Raw genomic sequence first — 13,528 nt, 5'->3', positions numbered from 1 at the left:
TTGATATGGGTAATAATAATTACGTGACTTCTTAAAAAATGAATTCAAAAATTCCTAACTTGGGACTTTTTTTCTCTAAACAGATGCCTTTGAAATAAAGGCCAATTTGTCTAAATTACATGTGAAGGACATTGCATATCTAAAATATTGCCAAATCTTCAAAACCTTCACATTTATTTTGGACAAAGATTAAGAAAATTAGGACGTGCTTTAGGATGAAATATGAGAACGGGATTTAAGAAAGTTTTAAGAGACAACAGCCTCCAAAGTTATCTGTTGAGCACAGATGAAACGATCAGTCTCCTGTGGTGATAATACTGTTTGTACAATCAGAAACCGAGTGCTTATACTGCCAGATACACCACGGCTGATGAGAGAGGGTAACAAGCTGTCAATAGGTGCTGATAAAGTTTTATTGCAAATCCAGGAGACTGCGGCGAAACACCTGGTGGACCCGGCCAGGTCGAGGTATCCAATTTCAGTGCATTCGAGCTCATTTAATCCGCTCGCCTCCTTTTCTTCATAAATACACAAGGAGAGAGAGAGAGAGAGAGATGCATGTTGGAAAGGTAATTACTCTGGAAGCAGAAAGGAACTGTGCTGCCTTAATGGATTCTCTTCTTCTAAACGCCAGTCGATCATAAGTTCCATTACTAAAGAAAGACAGCTGAGAGAGGACATCTGATAAACACTACAGTCGATTTAGTGCCACTTTACTTTTATCAAATCTAAATGTAACAGAAACCTGTTCTGTAGGAAAAGTAATGCTTATTATTCTATAAGATACAGAAGTAGAACTGGTGGCTTCATTATGTGAACTGGAGAGGCTTTCAGTTTCTTTTCAGATGCCAAAGTTCAAATTATAAAATTACTTCTGAACTTTTTAGAGCATCTATGAAATGGTGACAAGACGGTATATGTTGTTTTAAAGAATAAATTTGAAAAAGCAAATGAATGAGAAATATCTGCAGTTTTTCCAAAATGTTAGATAAAATATTCCCTATTGTTATTAGTTGTTATCAGTGAGAAGCTGCATAAACAGAGAGAACATGTAAAGTCATGAATGGGAATCAGCTCAGGACTTTCTTGTTGCAAGGCAATGTTGCTGACAGCTGCTCCACTGTAGGTCTACATAAAAAAAACCCCAACATTTTATGTAGACCTACACAAACAAATAATCCAATGGTTTTAAAAATCTAATAAAAAAGTGGAATTTAAAAAGCAATGCAATCTAAATTTATTGGTAGCGCTCATGGCAGCAAAGGGGCAATTCAAAGAGCCTTACATGATGAAAAAAATAAAACAAGCAAGAAACATTGCAGTGGAAAAATAAAAGAAAGGTTGGCATACAGACTAAAATGAATAAATGTTCCACATATAAACTAAATGCTGCTTCTCCATGTTTGGCGCTGGTTCTGGGGATGCAGAATAAGAACTAGAAGACCTGAGAAAAGTGGAAAGTTGATACAACAACAGCAGATCTTTAATGTATTGTGGTGCTAAGCCATTCAGTGATTTATAAACTAACAACAGTATTTTAAAGTCTGCTCCCTGATCTACAGGAAGCCCAGGTAGGGACGTTAAAACTGGTGTGATGATCTTCAACTTCATGGTTTTAGTCAGAATGTGCGCAGCAGCATTGTGTCTGGTTGACTTTCTTGGCAGCAATGTCAAGATCTTGTAGCAGTAATCAATGCAACTAAAGATAAACACGAGGGAATTTCTCTAGATCTTACTGAGATATGAGTCTTTACTCCTAGAAAAGCTCTCTAGGTGGTAGAAGGCCGACTTTGTAACTGTCAAGGTTCAGGTTTGGGTTTGGTTTACACCCAGATTTCAGGCCTTGATTATTGATAAACAACTTTTTTTGTGAATAATAACTCCGGAGGAGTACAGAGATCCACAACTCAGGTTGGAGAACTTGTTTTTATGGTTCGTTAAATTAGTAATCCATCATTCTAACAGTGAACATGGTGGCAGTTTCATTATATTGGTATGAGATATTTTGCAAAAGTTAATAAAATGTCTTAATGAGAATACAGAGAGGGATATGTCAAATGTATCAATTCGGAATTAGGTAGGTGGATGAAAAACAATACAGTCATTTCAAAATTGTATTTGTAGGAATTAAAATCCTATTACAAAGACTTCAAAGTTATGCAATCCTCTGTGGGTCTTTCAAATTATATTCTCATAAAATATACAGAAATGTGAGGAATGAATATTTTTGCAAGGCATCGATTTTCCGGTAATCTGCACACATCAAATTCATCTCGTTTACATTTTCACTCCATCTATGGATCTGCTGAATGCCTCCTGTAATTATTTTGCTTCCCGTTTCCCCTGCCTGTCTAATCTAGTGATGTGCTTTTTTCTTACAGGTTGTTCGATTTCTAAACATTAGGGAAGACAGCAGGAAAAACCTTCAGCATTGAATCCTTTTGTATTTAATGGATTTTTCAAAGGTTATAATAACGGCTTAAATGGGGCTGTAATTTGAAAAATGAAAGAATGAAGAAGCTCTTCATTAGAATGTGGTACAGCGCTTAAAAGACGAGATTCAAAACATTTTTAAAAAAGGAAAAGAATCAAAAATTGACCGATTGACACTGAATATTTGCAAGGTTTTCACTATGGATGTCTATGTAAGCCTTTTAAAATAGCAGCACCCACCTAACACTCATCAAATTGTCTTCAATCAGAAAAAAAAAACAAGCAACAACAAAGTCCTTGGTCATAAAGTGGTAATTTAAAAGTGGGTTTAAATCATTGTTGGACACCAGGATGGTTAGTTTATGAAGGATTACCTTTTGCATGCCTTGCAGAGCCTGCTGCAGGAAGCTGAGCTGCTGTGAATGAGTGCTGTCCTCCTCGCTGCGGACTGGCTGGTTCTTTCCCTGCTCCTGTTTGAGCAGCTCCACTTCGTTCCTGTAGGCGTCCAGCTGGCAGCGTAGCGAGTCGTTCTCCTCCTTTAAGGCTTCTACTTGGGAAACACCTAGAGACAGAAAGACACACAACACATATTTTCCAAACGTGCTGAGTGTTATGGGACTAATCAATTTGGTTACAGTGTAGATAAACAACTTTTAATGGTTTTTAGACTTTGCACTATAAATAAAAACTAAAAACCTGAAACTTGGATAGTAACATTCACAGTAAATTCCTTTATTCTCTTGGGTGTTTGCAGGTATAGAAGGTGAGACAATATTTTATGACAGTATGTCCTGAAAGACAGAATAACAGCAAATCTATTTGATAGATGCTTGCTAATAAAAGCCTCTCAGCTTATTCCCAAAGTGCAGACAGAGTCAGAAAAAGATCTTGTGTTTATTTATAAAACCGGTTTCACTGAGGAACCAGAAAACTTCTAACAGCGTTTTTCCACTTAATTCTTTTGTGTCGTCCCTAAAGACGACACAGTGTAAGTTACTGCTACAACGCACCTTTCATTGGGATCAGACGGACATTTTCCCAACTGAATTAAAATGACAAAAGACTGACAAATAAGCATGTCAAAAAAAAAGAACTTGCAACAAACATTCTAGCATGTGAACCTTATGGCGGGAAAAAAACAATTTTATCTGAATCTAGATCAAACATTTGACATTTTAAACCAAGATCATGACTTTCATTGTGTCAAAAGTCATGTTTTCAAATGTTAAATGTTCCTGTCGTTAACTGAACTAAAACATACAGTTGAAACCAGAATTTTCTATATACTGAATAAAGAAGACACATAGTGGCATGGGCTAAATGAGTAATCCATTAGTCCAGTAAAACATTGAAGACAAAGAGCTTCTTTTTTGGAGTGTGGTTTAATGAAACCGAAGTGGAAGTGTTTGATCATATTGACCATTGTTACATTTGGAGGAAGAGCTGAGATGCTTGTACCATCCTAAATGTGAAGTATGGGGGTGGCAGCATCATTTTGTGAGTGTGTTGTGCTGCAGGAAGAACTGGTGCACTTTTAAACACAAGCAAACTACTGAGAAGCCTGTAAAAGTAAACCCAGAAGATTTGACCCACATCATAAAGTTTAAAGGCGTTGCTACAAAATACTGAGGTAAAGTATTAAGGTAAAGGTGTATAAATATGCCACGGATTTTTTCGTGCTCTTGTTATTGTGATATTCATCAAATATAAATAATTTAGATAATTCTAACTTACCTAAAGCAGGAAATTTAACTTCAGATGGTGAGAATTATTATTTTTTTATCCAGTGTATGTATTCCTCCAGTTTCAACAGCACATGAACAAAACATGCAAATGAAAGATTCAACATATAAACTCTGCCTCACACCACAACTGGTATTTTGTATCATAAAATACGTAAAAAAAAAAAAAGAACATGAATTCTTTATCCATGGATCAATTAAGACAAAAATAAACTCACATGCTTGTTTCAGTTTTCAGGTAAGTGACTTATTTCTCTGAGACAAAACATCTGTCAAATAAAATCCTGATGAAGTTTGTACACAAGCCAAGGACAGCTATATCTGCAATTAATGTTGTATACGTGATTTCTTTCATTTGCTACCTTGCATGATTTTCACGTCAACACACCAGAGTTGGTCTATTTCCATTATCCTGAGAATTTGGGCTCTTGTTCAGTCGGAATATTGGCGCACTCAAGAAATCATGATCATGAGAGGATTATTGGGTGAAAACAAACGATTCTTGAGTTCTAAACAGCAGCTTAGCATTAATTTATCCTTTAACAAGTACTGACTCAAAGCTCAAAAGCTCAAATTTCTGTCAAAGCAATGAAACTTGACTTTCTATTCCTCATGCTTACATGAGATGCATTTTAATGTGAGAAACACTGGACAGTAGACATATGGATTCTTCATTGGCAGGAAAATACTGATGACCTTTTTCTGTATATAAAATATAGAAGCTCACATGCAGCAGCTGTTCACTTTCAATAAAAGCTGTTAAAGGTTTTCATAAAGTTGAAATTCATTTAAACTTCTAATGCCACTCAAACGTCTGATTAAGCAAACAAGCACAATAGATAAGAAATGTGCTTCACATATGTCAAAATGCATTTAATTTATTAATGTCCACAATCTCAACGTTCCAAAGTCTCCTTTTGCCCTCAGTCCAGCTAAATAAAATGAAGAACTGAAAAAGACATCTTTCATTTGCGTAATTTATAATAGAAAATTTGCTGCCATTTAAAGAAAACAACACAATTTTATACTTATATTTAGATTTTAAATAAATTAAAACTTTTACAGGACTGACATCTGTGGAAGACTATTTGAAAAAGGCATAGTTCCCAATATAATAAGAAAAATAGATCAATTGATTAATTAATTATTGATTTTATTCAGGTGTGTTATAGCAGGGAGGCGTCCTAAAGCTGCAAAGCAGAAGCACTCTTGGTCTGCAGTTGCAGACTGGATTGTTCTTTGAAGAAAATAAACCTTGTTATCTCAAAAAGTGACATTTGCATGCAAAATATCTGTGTTCCTAATCTCCCAGTACAAGTTCCCTCATTAGAAGTCTTTAGTGGAGTCTGGATTCACGCCGTATCTGATAAATCAAACACCAGGAGCGTGTTGACAATGACTGGAAAGTGCAATAATCCCAGAATGTTCTGTCCAATAACTCTCTGTTGGATATTTGACCTGACCTGTAGAGCAGACGAGGCAGACAGAGGGAGGCATCATTATTATGAGACCTGCCCGGCACCAGAGACGTCCAGCACTATCAGCTCGCTCTCCTTCTTTAAAAAAGAAGCTTTAAAAAAAGAGAAAAAAAGCTAATTCACGGTCTGAACAGGAGATAATCCTCATTCTATCGCTGTGTGTGTATATAAAAGGGTATCTTATTAGGGTTTGTGCCGGTGTTCATGAGAGCTGCCAGCAGTCTATCATCAAGGACCATTGGCGGTGTTAATGAACTCTTGCTGGGCGAGTGTGTGTGTTGAGATGGAGCTTGTGTGTGCTTCTCTTCCAGCAAAATGAAGGTTTGAGGTGAAAAGGGTATTGATCTGAGAGCCTCATCAGCTTGGCGAGAGGAGATGTCAACCGCGTGGCCAGATTCGGTTACATAACCAGCAGTGCTATCGACCCGCAAGAATGCATGCACACGCCTCCGGGCGCACATCCGCCAACAATAACCGGCGGTCCGTCTTTCTATTCCGCACATGGCTCAGACGCAAAGCTTCGATTCGCTTTGAAGAGGCTGCAGTCATAACACCGGTGTTTCCAGCAGGGCTTGTTGACGTGTAAACATTCATTTTTAAAGGTTAGAGAGGAAAAAAGGGGCTTAACACTTCAACCTGTTAACACAAATATCGGAACGTGTCACATTAACACCAGTCACCTCCACCGATCCTGAGGAATCGAGCGAAATGACAAGACTTTGACAGCAGCACTAATCGCTGATAGCTAAATAGAAAGGTTGCAAATGAGCCGACTGCAGCGTTTACATTTATTTGCATGGTAATTAGAGATGCTGTCATATTGGCAAATGGCAGAGATCCGAATGATGAACAGGGATGAAGAGTATATGAAGGAGAACAGAAGGAACAGCTGACTGAGTTTACACGTGGCGGTGAGTGGTTTCTCCATGCTGCCCTGGTGACTACTGTCAGGTTATTGTTATGGGGCTTGAGAGATAAGCAACACCATTAGCTTTAGTTGCTTCAGCACACACAAATAGACTCCTCTGAGGTTGAAAAAACCTGGATTATTATCTCCCTTATAATCTGAAATATCGCTGTGTATATTTCTGCTGGAGTGAGGCGTGATGTACTTTGCACCTGTTTCTTCATTCGTGTGGAGCTGTAGGAAGGCTGTCAGATGTTTAGAGGATGATCACTGTCATTCCAGTCAAACACAACCGTCTCCCTCAGTTATTTAACAATCAATGCGTTCATCCTCAGGAGATCTCGATCGGTAGCTTTCCTGTCAAGATGACAACAGTGCTGAGCTGCAGAAACGCGCATGCATATGCATACCTGAGTCCTCAGAGTCTTTGCTGTCAGGGACGTCCTCCATATCATCATCAGACATTTCCATCTCCTCTTCTCGCCTGATGCCCATCAGCTGCTCGTTGTGCATGTTTCTGATCTCCTGTGAAACACAGCGAAAGGAGCGGTGGGTGAGAACTGCCAAGACTCATGAGGATTTTTAAGGAGGTGCTGAACTTGACCGGGTGCAATCATCAGGAAAGAGTCCTCTTCTATAGTTAATGTGAAGCATAAGTTATGAGGAACACTTTAACGCATCAGAGTAGGATGAAGGAGGATGAAGTTGAATGGAGATGAAACGCTTCAAAACTAAGGAGCTCCTTCTCTTTTTACAGCTCAGACTGCAAATGAGACAATATAGGTTTAAACTTTATGACCAGCTGGAGCCTGAAAGTTCAATATACTCTTTTAGGAATACGTTTTCGGGAAGGGGGCGGAAAATGATACATGGATTTAAAACATTTTTACATTTAAGATCAAAATGTGTGGCATGCATTTCTATTTAACCGGCTGTAAAAATATTTCATTGAGACAAATTTTGTCTTTTGCATAAATAGAGTTTGGATTTAGGTGATCGGTCTTTAGTTTTAAGTCTTTTAAAGCATCAAACTGGGTTTCCCTCAGCATAACTTTGCTCAAAGCATCTCCAAAGCATCCTGCTGCCACCACCACAATACACAACAGTGATGACGCCTTCAGGGTGATGCAAAGTGTTTATTTTTCTGTCAAACAAGTTTTTGCATATGTTTAGAGCACATTCTTTGATAAGTGTGTTGTGTCCCCTGCTTGGTTTGTGGCAAACTTTAAACATAACCTCTTAGAGCTTCTTCTTGCCACTTTTGCATAAAGACAATCTGTAGATCTCTGAAGTTTCTGCAGAGTTAGAGCTGCCCAATTTTAATGCCTGCCCTATTAAATAAGGAAGTTTGCTGTGAAAACCTTTCAGATGGTGGATTGAACAGAGCTCTGCGAGATGTTCAAAGTTTAGGCTTCAAAAGCTAAAACTCAGTTTTAAACATCTCTACAACCAGTCTGCTGTGTTACTTGGCTCATTATGACGTCTGTTCACTAATGTTCTCTAACAAACATCTGAGGCCTTCGCAAAACATCTGGATTTGTACTGAGATGAAATTGTGCATAGATTCACTTAATTAAGTAAATAGAAATCTTCTGAGGGCAGCTGGATTTTATTTTGGGCATATTGAACAATAAAAGTGGATTAATATGGAACACTTTATAGATTTTAATTAGTAAATAACAATAACAATAACACATATTCCTATTCCTCCAGCACTATTATGCACCATTTTGTGTTGATCAATTAAATACAATCTGAATAAAATACATTAAAGCCTGTGACTGCATTGTGACAGAAATCGCAAAAGTTTGATACGGATAAGAGAGTCTCCTACTTAAACTGATTGAAACCACACTGCTGTGAAAAAAAGAACAAGTCAAGAGACAAAGTAATTTATTCAGAGCAGCCATCAAAACTAAAGCTACAAAGATTTAACAAAGCATTTTTGTTGAAATGTAACAAGAACAAGCTGATCAAATAAAGTTATTTTAGATGATGGTGATAAAAAAAATCCTCTGCGATTCATCAGCAGTGAAAATTGTGCAAGTAACCAGTAGCTACTTCTGAAAGCTCTTTAAAATGGTGAAAACTGACTTGTTTTCATCCTAGAAATTAACTAGTTTTTCCACAAAATGACTCAAAAAAAGATTATTTTTAAACAGTTGTGTTTACGCAAACTGTCCTGCCATTGCAGATTTTTATGCAGCGCTCTGCTATAATTCCCAAAAAGAAAAAGAACAAAAAATCAGATGTTGAAAAGCCTCAAGTTAAATCTGTGAGAAATGAAATTGAAACAAAACTATCATAGTTTTTGCTAAAGGTAGCAGAGAGCATCTCAACCATCTGTCAGCTGACGTCACCAACCAAAGCTCCTGGAAGAAGTCACACAGGTAACTCCACACACACCAGCACATGACGAAAACAACCTACTGGTGGGCATGAAGCCCGCTGACAGGAGGCCGCAGCTGTTGTCTGACTGAGGAGCAGAGCTGAATCGATTTAACTCTGCTGCCTTTTCTTCCTCCCTGCCACAGAATCTGAATGAAGTAACACACTTCCTGTCGTGGCATGCCTTCGCTCTGACCAAAGGCTTCCAGTATTGGAGCCTCCAAGTCTGATTTACTGTGGACACAGGGTTGCATCAGGCCATATTTTGCAAGTTAAGGAGTAATTTGTTGTGATTTAACACGCATGTGAGGCCACGTGTAGCTTTTTCACACCTTAAACCAATTGCTACGGTTTTCTGACCTTCACACGAATGTATGGTTGCATCTTGCAGCTCTTCCTGTATTACTTCCTCATATTTAACCACTGGCTTTCAGTTGTGAGGAGGCTGAGTGCTCAGAAATAAATGACAGAGAGCAGAAGTAAAGTAGCTGCTGAGGAAATTCGAGCTCTGGTGAGACCTAGATATAGAAGGCTTGTAATAAGATGGTGCAAACCAAAATACAGCAGGAGGGCAAATAAATATCAGCACACAGAACCTGGCAAAAGTATTCACACTTTTTTATGTTATGACTGAAAACTTCTTTGTACTTTACAGAGATTTGATGTGATAGAACACAAAAATCCTGCTTTTTTTAATTAGTTTTTTATTCTATAGATAAACATATTGAAAGTGTGGTGTACATTTTAGATTTAGTGGCTTACTCATATTTCTTTCCAAATGCAGTTGGTAACACATTCCCTTAGTGTAGTGTTTATATTGCTACTGCTTGTCTGTTTTTAATTCAGTCTCTTTCAAAGCAAGTTATTGCCATTTTCCTAAAGATTGTCAGTCTTCAGACAGGCCACAATTACATATACAAAAACGTATTCTTTATTTTTTCAGAATAGTACAGTAAAAGTGGCAACATTTTATAATATAATCCTGAAAGAAAACCTATTAAAAGCGACAAAAGACTTGAGACTGTTGTAGATGTTTGCCATACAGAAGGAAAATGGCCCTAAACGTACATCTAAAGCTGCTATTTATGTTATAATGGCCCAGTCAAAGTCCAGACCTAGTCATTGTCATTTTGCATACAATTTGTCTGAGGTTTAGCTCAAAGAAGAATGGTCCAAACGATCAACTAAAAATGTCATTTGTAATAAATTGAAGAAAATAACATGTATTTTCATTCTACAAAGCAAACATAAGCTACTTTGTGTTGATCTAAAATTGAACATAAAGAGTATAGAAGACATACTCAACATTCATCACTCATCCTCCCACCATGTGTGCAAACCGACTTTCACACAAGCTTCTACCATTCAGCAACAGATGGAAGATAAAATTTCAGGTCGACTGTTTTGATACTTCTGAGAATTACATCAACGGTTCTGCTTTTCATCACCTACCTTATAAAGAGAGGTTTTAGTGCAGGATGATTGCTGCTTCTGCCATGTCAGATTCTGTTATTATTCTGCGTGCACGACTTAATGTGCCCCTAAATTACAGCTTGAATCTGTTTGTTGTGCTGAAGTTCAAAGAAACTTACCAATTGAAATATGATCATAAATGGTCCATTAGACCCCGGGCTGCAACACACTCCAGACCCTCCATTACATACAAACCCTCATCATGCCAATTAATGTTCTATTTGGGAGAGTAAGAATATGGCAAGCACACAGCAAATTACAAAGAAAATGCTGCTTGAATAAGAAAATTCAACACACTTTCAGTTCTCAAGATGCTTTTCCTGACATTTTCCTGTAATCCTGGCATCCTCTGGTACAGGGAAAAGAGCTTCTATATATTTACCTGCGTGCAGGATGCTATCAGAGATAGAAACAAACTCACCCAGCAGCTTGTATTCCTTCAGAGTGGAGGTGGAGAGAGGTGAGAAGAGAGGAAGAGGATGGGGGGAGATGTCTGGACCTCTGCAGTGAGCAGACACCTGTTCTGCTGCCTTACTTGGTTAAAAGTACTTACTATATCACAGTTTTTCTGTATTTCTTCTTAAAACATGTTAATAAAGATTTCCTTTTCCATGCCATAACGTGGGACTAGTTAAAACATAATAAAGTTGTCAATGAAGCATGAAACAGAAAAGCAGAACGTCTACTTTTACACGTTTTACACGCACAACAGAATGAAACCAAAGTGTACCAACCTCGACTTGTTTGCGCCACATGTCCAAGTTCTTGCGCTGAGCTTTGGAGAAATGGTCCCATGCCTTTTGTTTGGAAGCAGCTTGGAATACAGACACAATCTGTTCAACTGTGGCGGGATGCAGGGAAGGAGCAGAGACCACCCAGAGACAGAGACAGAGAAAGACAGAGGGCAGTTGGGAGGGAGCAGAGGAGTGAGAAAGTGGAGTCAACTAGGCATCAGTACTCTGTGTGAGCATGTTTGTGTGTGTTATACATACCGACTGATGCCATAGCATCGCCTTATGAAGGCCTGTTCCAAGTCACATTTGACAAATTTGAGTAATCACACAAATTAATGTGAAATTGTTTCAGATTTTCTTAGTCTTTGGTTTTCAGCTGCCTTTTAGCTCATTTTTAGTCAACTATCTGACCATTTTCAGAGGATTTTTTTCACATTTGCTTTGTTAGAGCATGACTTATAAATCATTTGGACATAAAAAAGGCTGCTAAACTGAAGGGATGTTTTATAAATGTGTGTTTTCTATTTTTACACAAATACTTTGGATAGAAAAAGATGCTGCCTGATGTTTCTAGTAGACCATGCGTCATTTCATACCAACCATTCATGTCTTAGGACTGCTTTTTGACAATATATATAGTGTTTTTGCAGACTTTGAAAACATCGCCGCACTTAGCTTCCCCAAATGATTTTTTTTCCAGATAAAGTCTCAAGAGATAATTTACTTGGCAGTTTCATAAAAGTTGAATAAAGTTTGACTTCTGCGTTGGTTTTGGTTACCAATTCTAAAGGAAATGTGCTTTTTGACTGAAGTCAGTCAGGCAAAATCAGCAACAGTGTTAGCAATACACAACATAAACTGAGATTATGAGAGAAAGGTCTGTTGCAAAGAATCACTTCCTGAAAGACAACGTAATACACTAAACTTCATTGCATTGTTTTGTAAGTAGAACTGAAATGACTCAATATTTCTGGAGATAAATTGCATCAGTTTGGTTTGCAAGGGGACTTTAACACGCATGTGAATTTGTGAATTGGCACTAAATAAACAAACTGAATTGATTATTTTCCTTTTCCTCTCTCATATGACACCAGTCAAAGTACAGAGGTCTGCTTGAAAAGACTGCTGCTAAAATAACTGTGTAAAAATGTGAATCCAATGAATCTCAATAGTTATAAAGTCGGAGTAAAAATGCACTGAAGGGATGTCACTGAGAAGCCAATGTTAGACTTTGAATGTGGGCCAGAACCAGACTAAATGGAAAAGTGGTGTAATAAAAATCTTTACAACATAATGCACTGAAATTAAATCAGTTTTATGATTATTCTCCATTTTAAATGTAATAAAATGTAATCGGAAAAATCTGGACAACTATTTACAATTTAAAAGATAATAATAATACTAGATGGGCTCTCCAGAAGCAAAAAATAAAGAAATTAGGTGGTAGTTTGAAATTTCTGCACAGTATTTCACATCCCAACTGTTAACTTTTATTATGTTTGCGCTACATTTGCTTCTCAACTGTAAAACTGAAATGTTTCAGCAATTATACATTAAAAAAAAGCAAAAACCCACAGGTGATGCCAAAACGATGAGTCTCACAGACAGATGGTCTTATGATCTACACAGTGTGGAATGGGATCAGTGCCAAGTACTGTTTCCTGAGGAATATAGGGTCACCACGGCCAGAATGTTTTATTTTGTGGGAAAAATAACTGTGAAACTGCTAAATAGGAACTTCCTGACAAACAAAAAAAGGTATGCAATATTAAATGAATTAATTACTGCAAACATGCCAGCATGACAGGTACACATAAGAACAAAGCTTACAAAAACTGCTGCCAGTTGTTTTATTACAGGACACCGAGTCCATATAAGAGTGTATCAAATTCTGGCAAACTGCCTTTAGATCCTTCATAGCATAAGCTATGAGGATACGCCTGAACCTTTTCACTGTGAGTTTGTTATTAGATTTGCTCAGAGACTGCCGGTGGCCAAAAATAACCCACTGTTCTTCTGCCAGCATTGACCACAGTGCAGCTCCTCTGCAGAACAGGTCTCTTAAGAACCTTACCCAAGGACGCCTTCTTACTGCCGCATTACAGTCTTCCTGATTACATATCCCTCTGCAGAGGACCCTTTTCTTTTTTACAAAAGGGTAAGAGCACATCAGACAAGCTGCAGCTCTACAGATAGTGTAGAGAATTAAGCTTTGACTCAGCTAGAAGAGTTGTTTGGGATAGAACTGAATGAGAGAGAAACATCAACTAGGGTCACTGCAGAGCCTACCTGTGCGATGATTTGCAGCATAGTATTGACTCTTCCTCCTATCAGCTTATAGCTCTGTTTAAAGTGGTGGCAGAGAACTGGATG

At 37.8% G+C, this 13,528-nt stretch overlaps 1 protein-coding gene across 3 annotated transcripts in view; it reads right to left on the bottom strand.

Annotated features, from left to right (window-relative positions):
• Positions 1-13,528, bottom strand: part of LOC129360430 (ecto-NOX disulfide-thiol exchanger 2-like) — a 179,717-nt gene that overhangs the window by 14,532 nt on the left and 151,657 nt on the right. For all 3 annotated transcript variants that reach the window (XM_055030641.1, XM_055030642.1, XM_055030643.1), the window contains 3 exons: positions 11,156-11,262; positions 6,971-7,085; positions 2,808-2,995 (listed from right to left, as the gene is read on the bottom strand). In XM_055030641.1, the coding sequence (XP_054886616.1) occupies positions 2,808-2,995; positions 6,971-7,085; positions 11,156-11,262 (410 nt within the window). The remainder of the gene's footprint in view (positions 1-2,807; positions 2,996-6,970; positions 7,086-11,155; positions 11,263-13,528) is intronic.

The sequence above is a fragment of the Poeciliopsis prolifica genome, unplaced genomic scaffold, assembly GCF_027474105.1.
Source record: "Poeciliopsis prolifica strain line A6 unplaced genomic scaffold, Auburn_PproV2 SCAFFOLD006, whole genome shotgun sequence".
In the NCBI taxonomy this organism is placed as follows: Eukaryota; Metazoa; Chordata; class Actinopteri; order Cyprinodontiformes; family Poeciliidae; genus Poeciliopsis; species Poeciliopsis prolifica.
The sequence above is the reverse complement of the archived record's forward strand: the minus strand, read 5'-3'. Positions and strand labels throughout refer to the sequence as shown.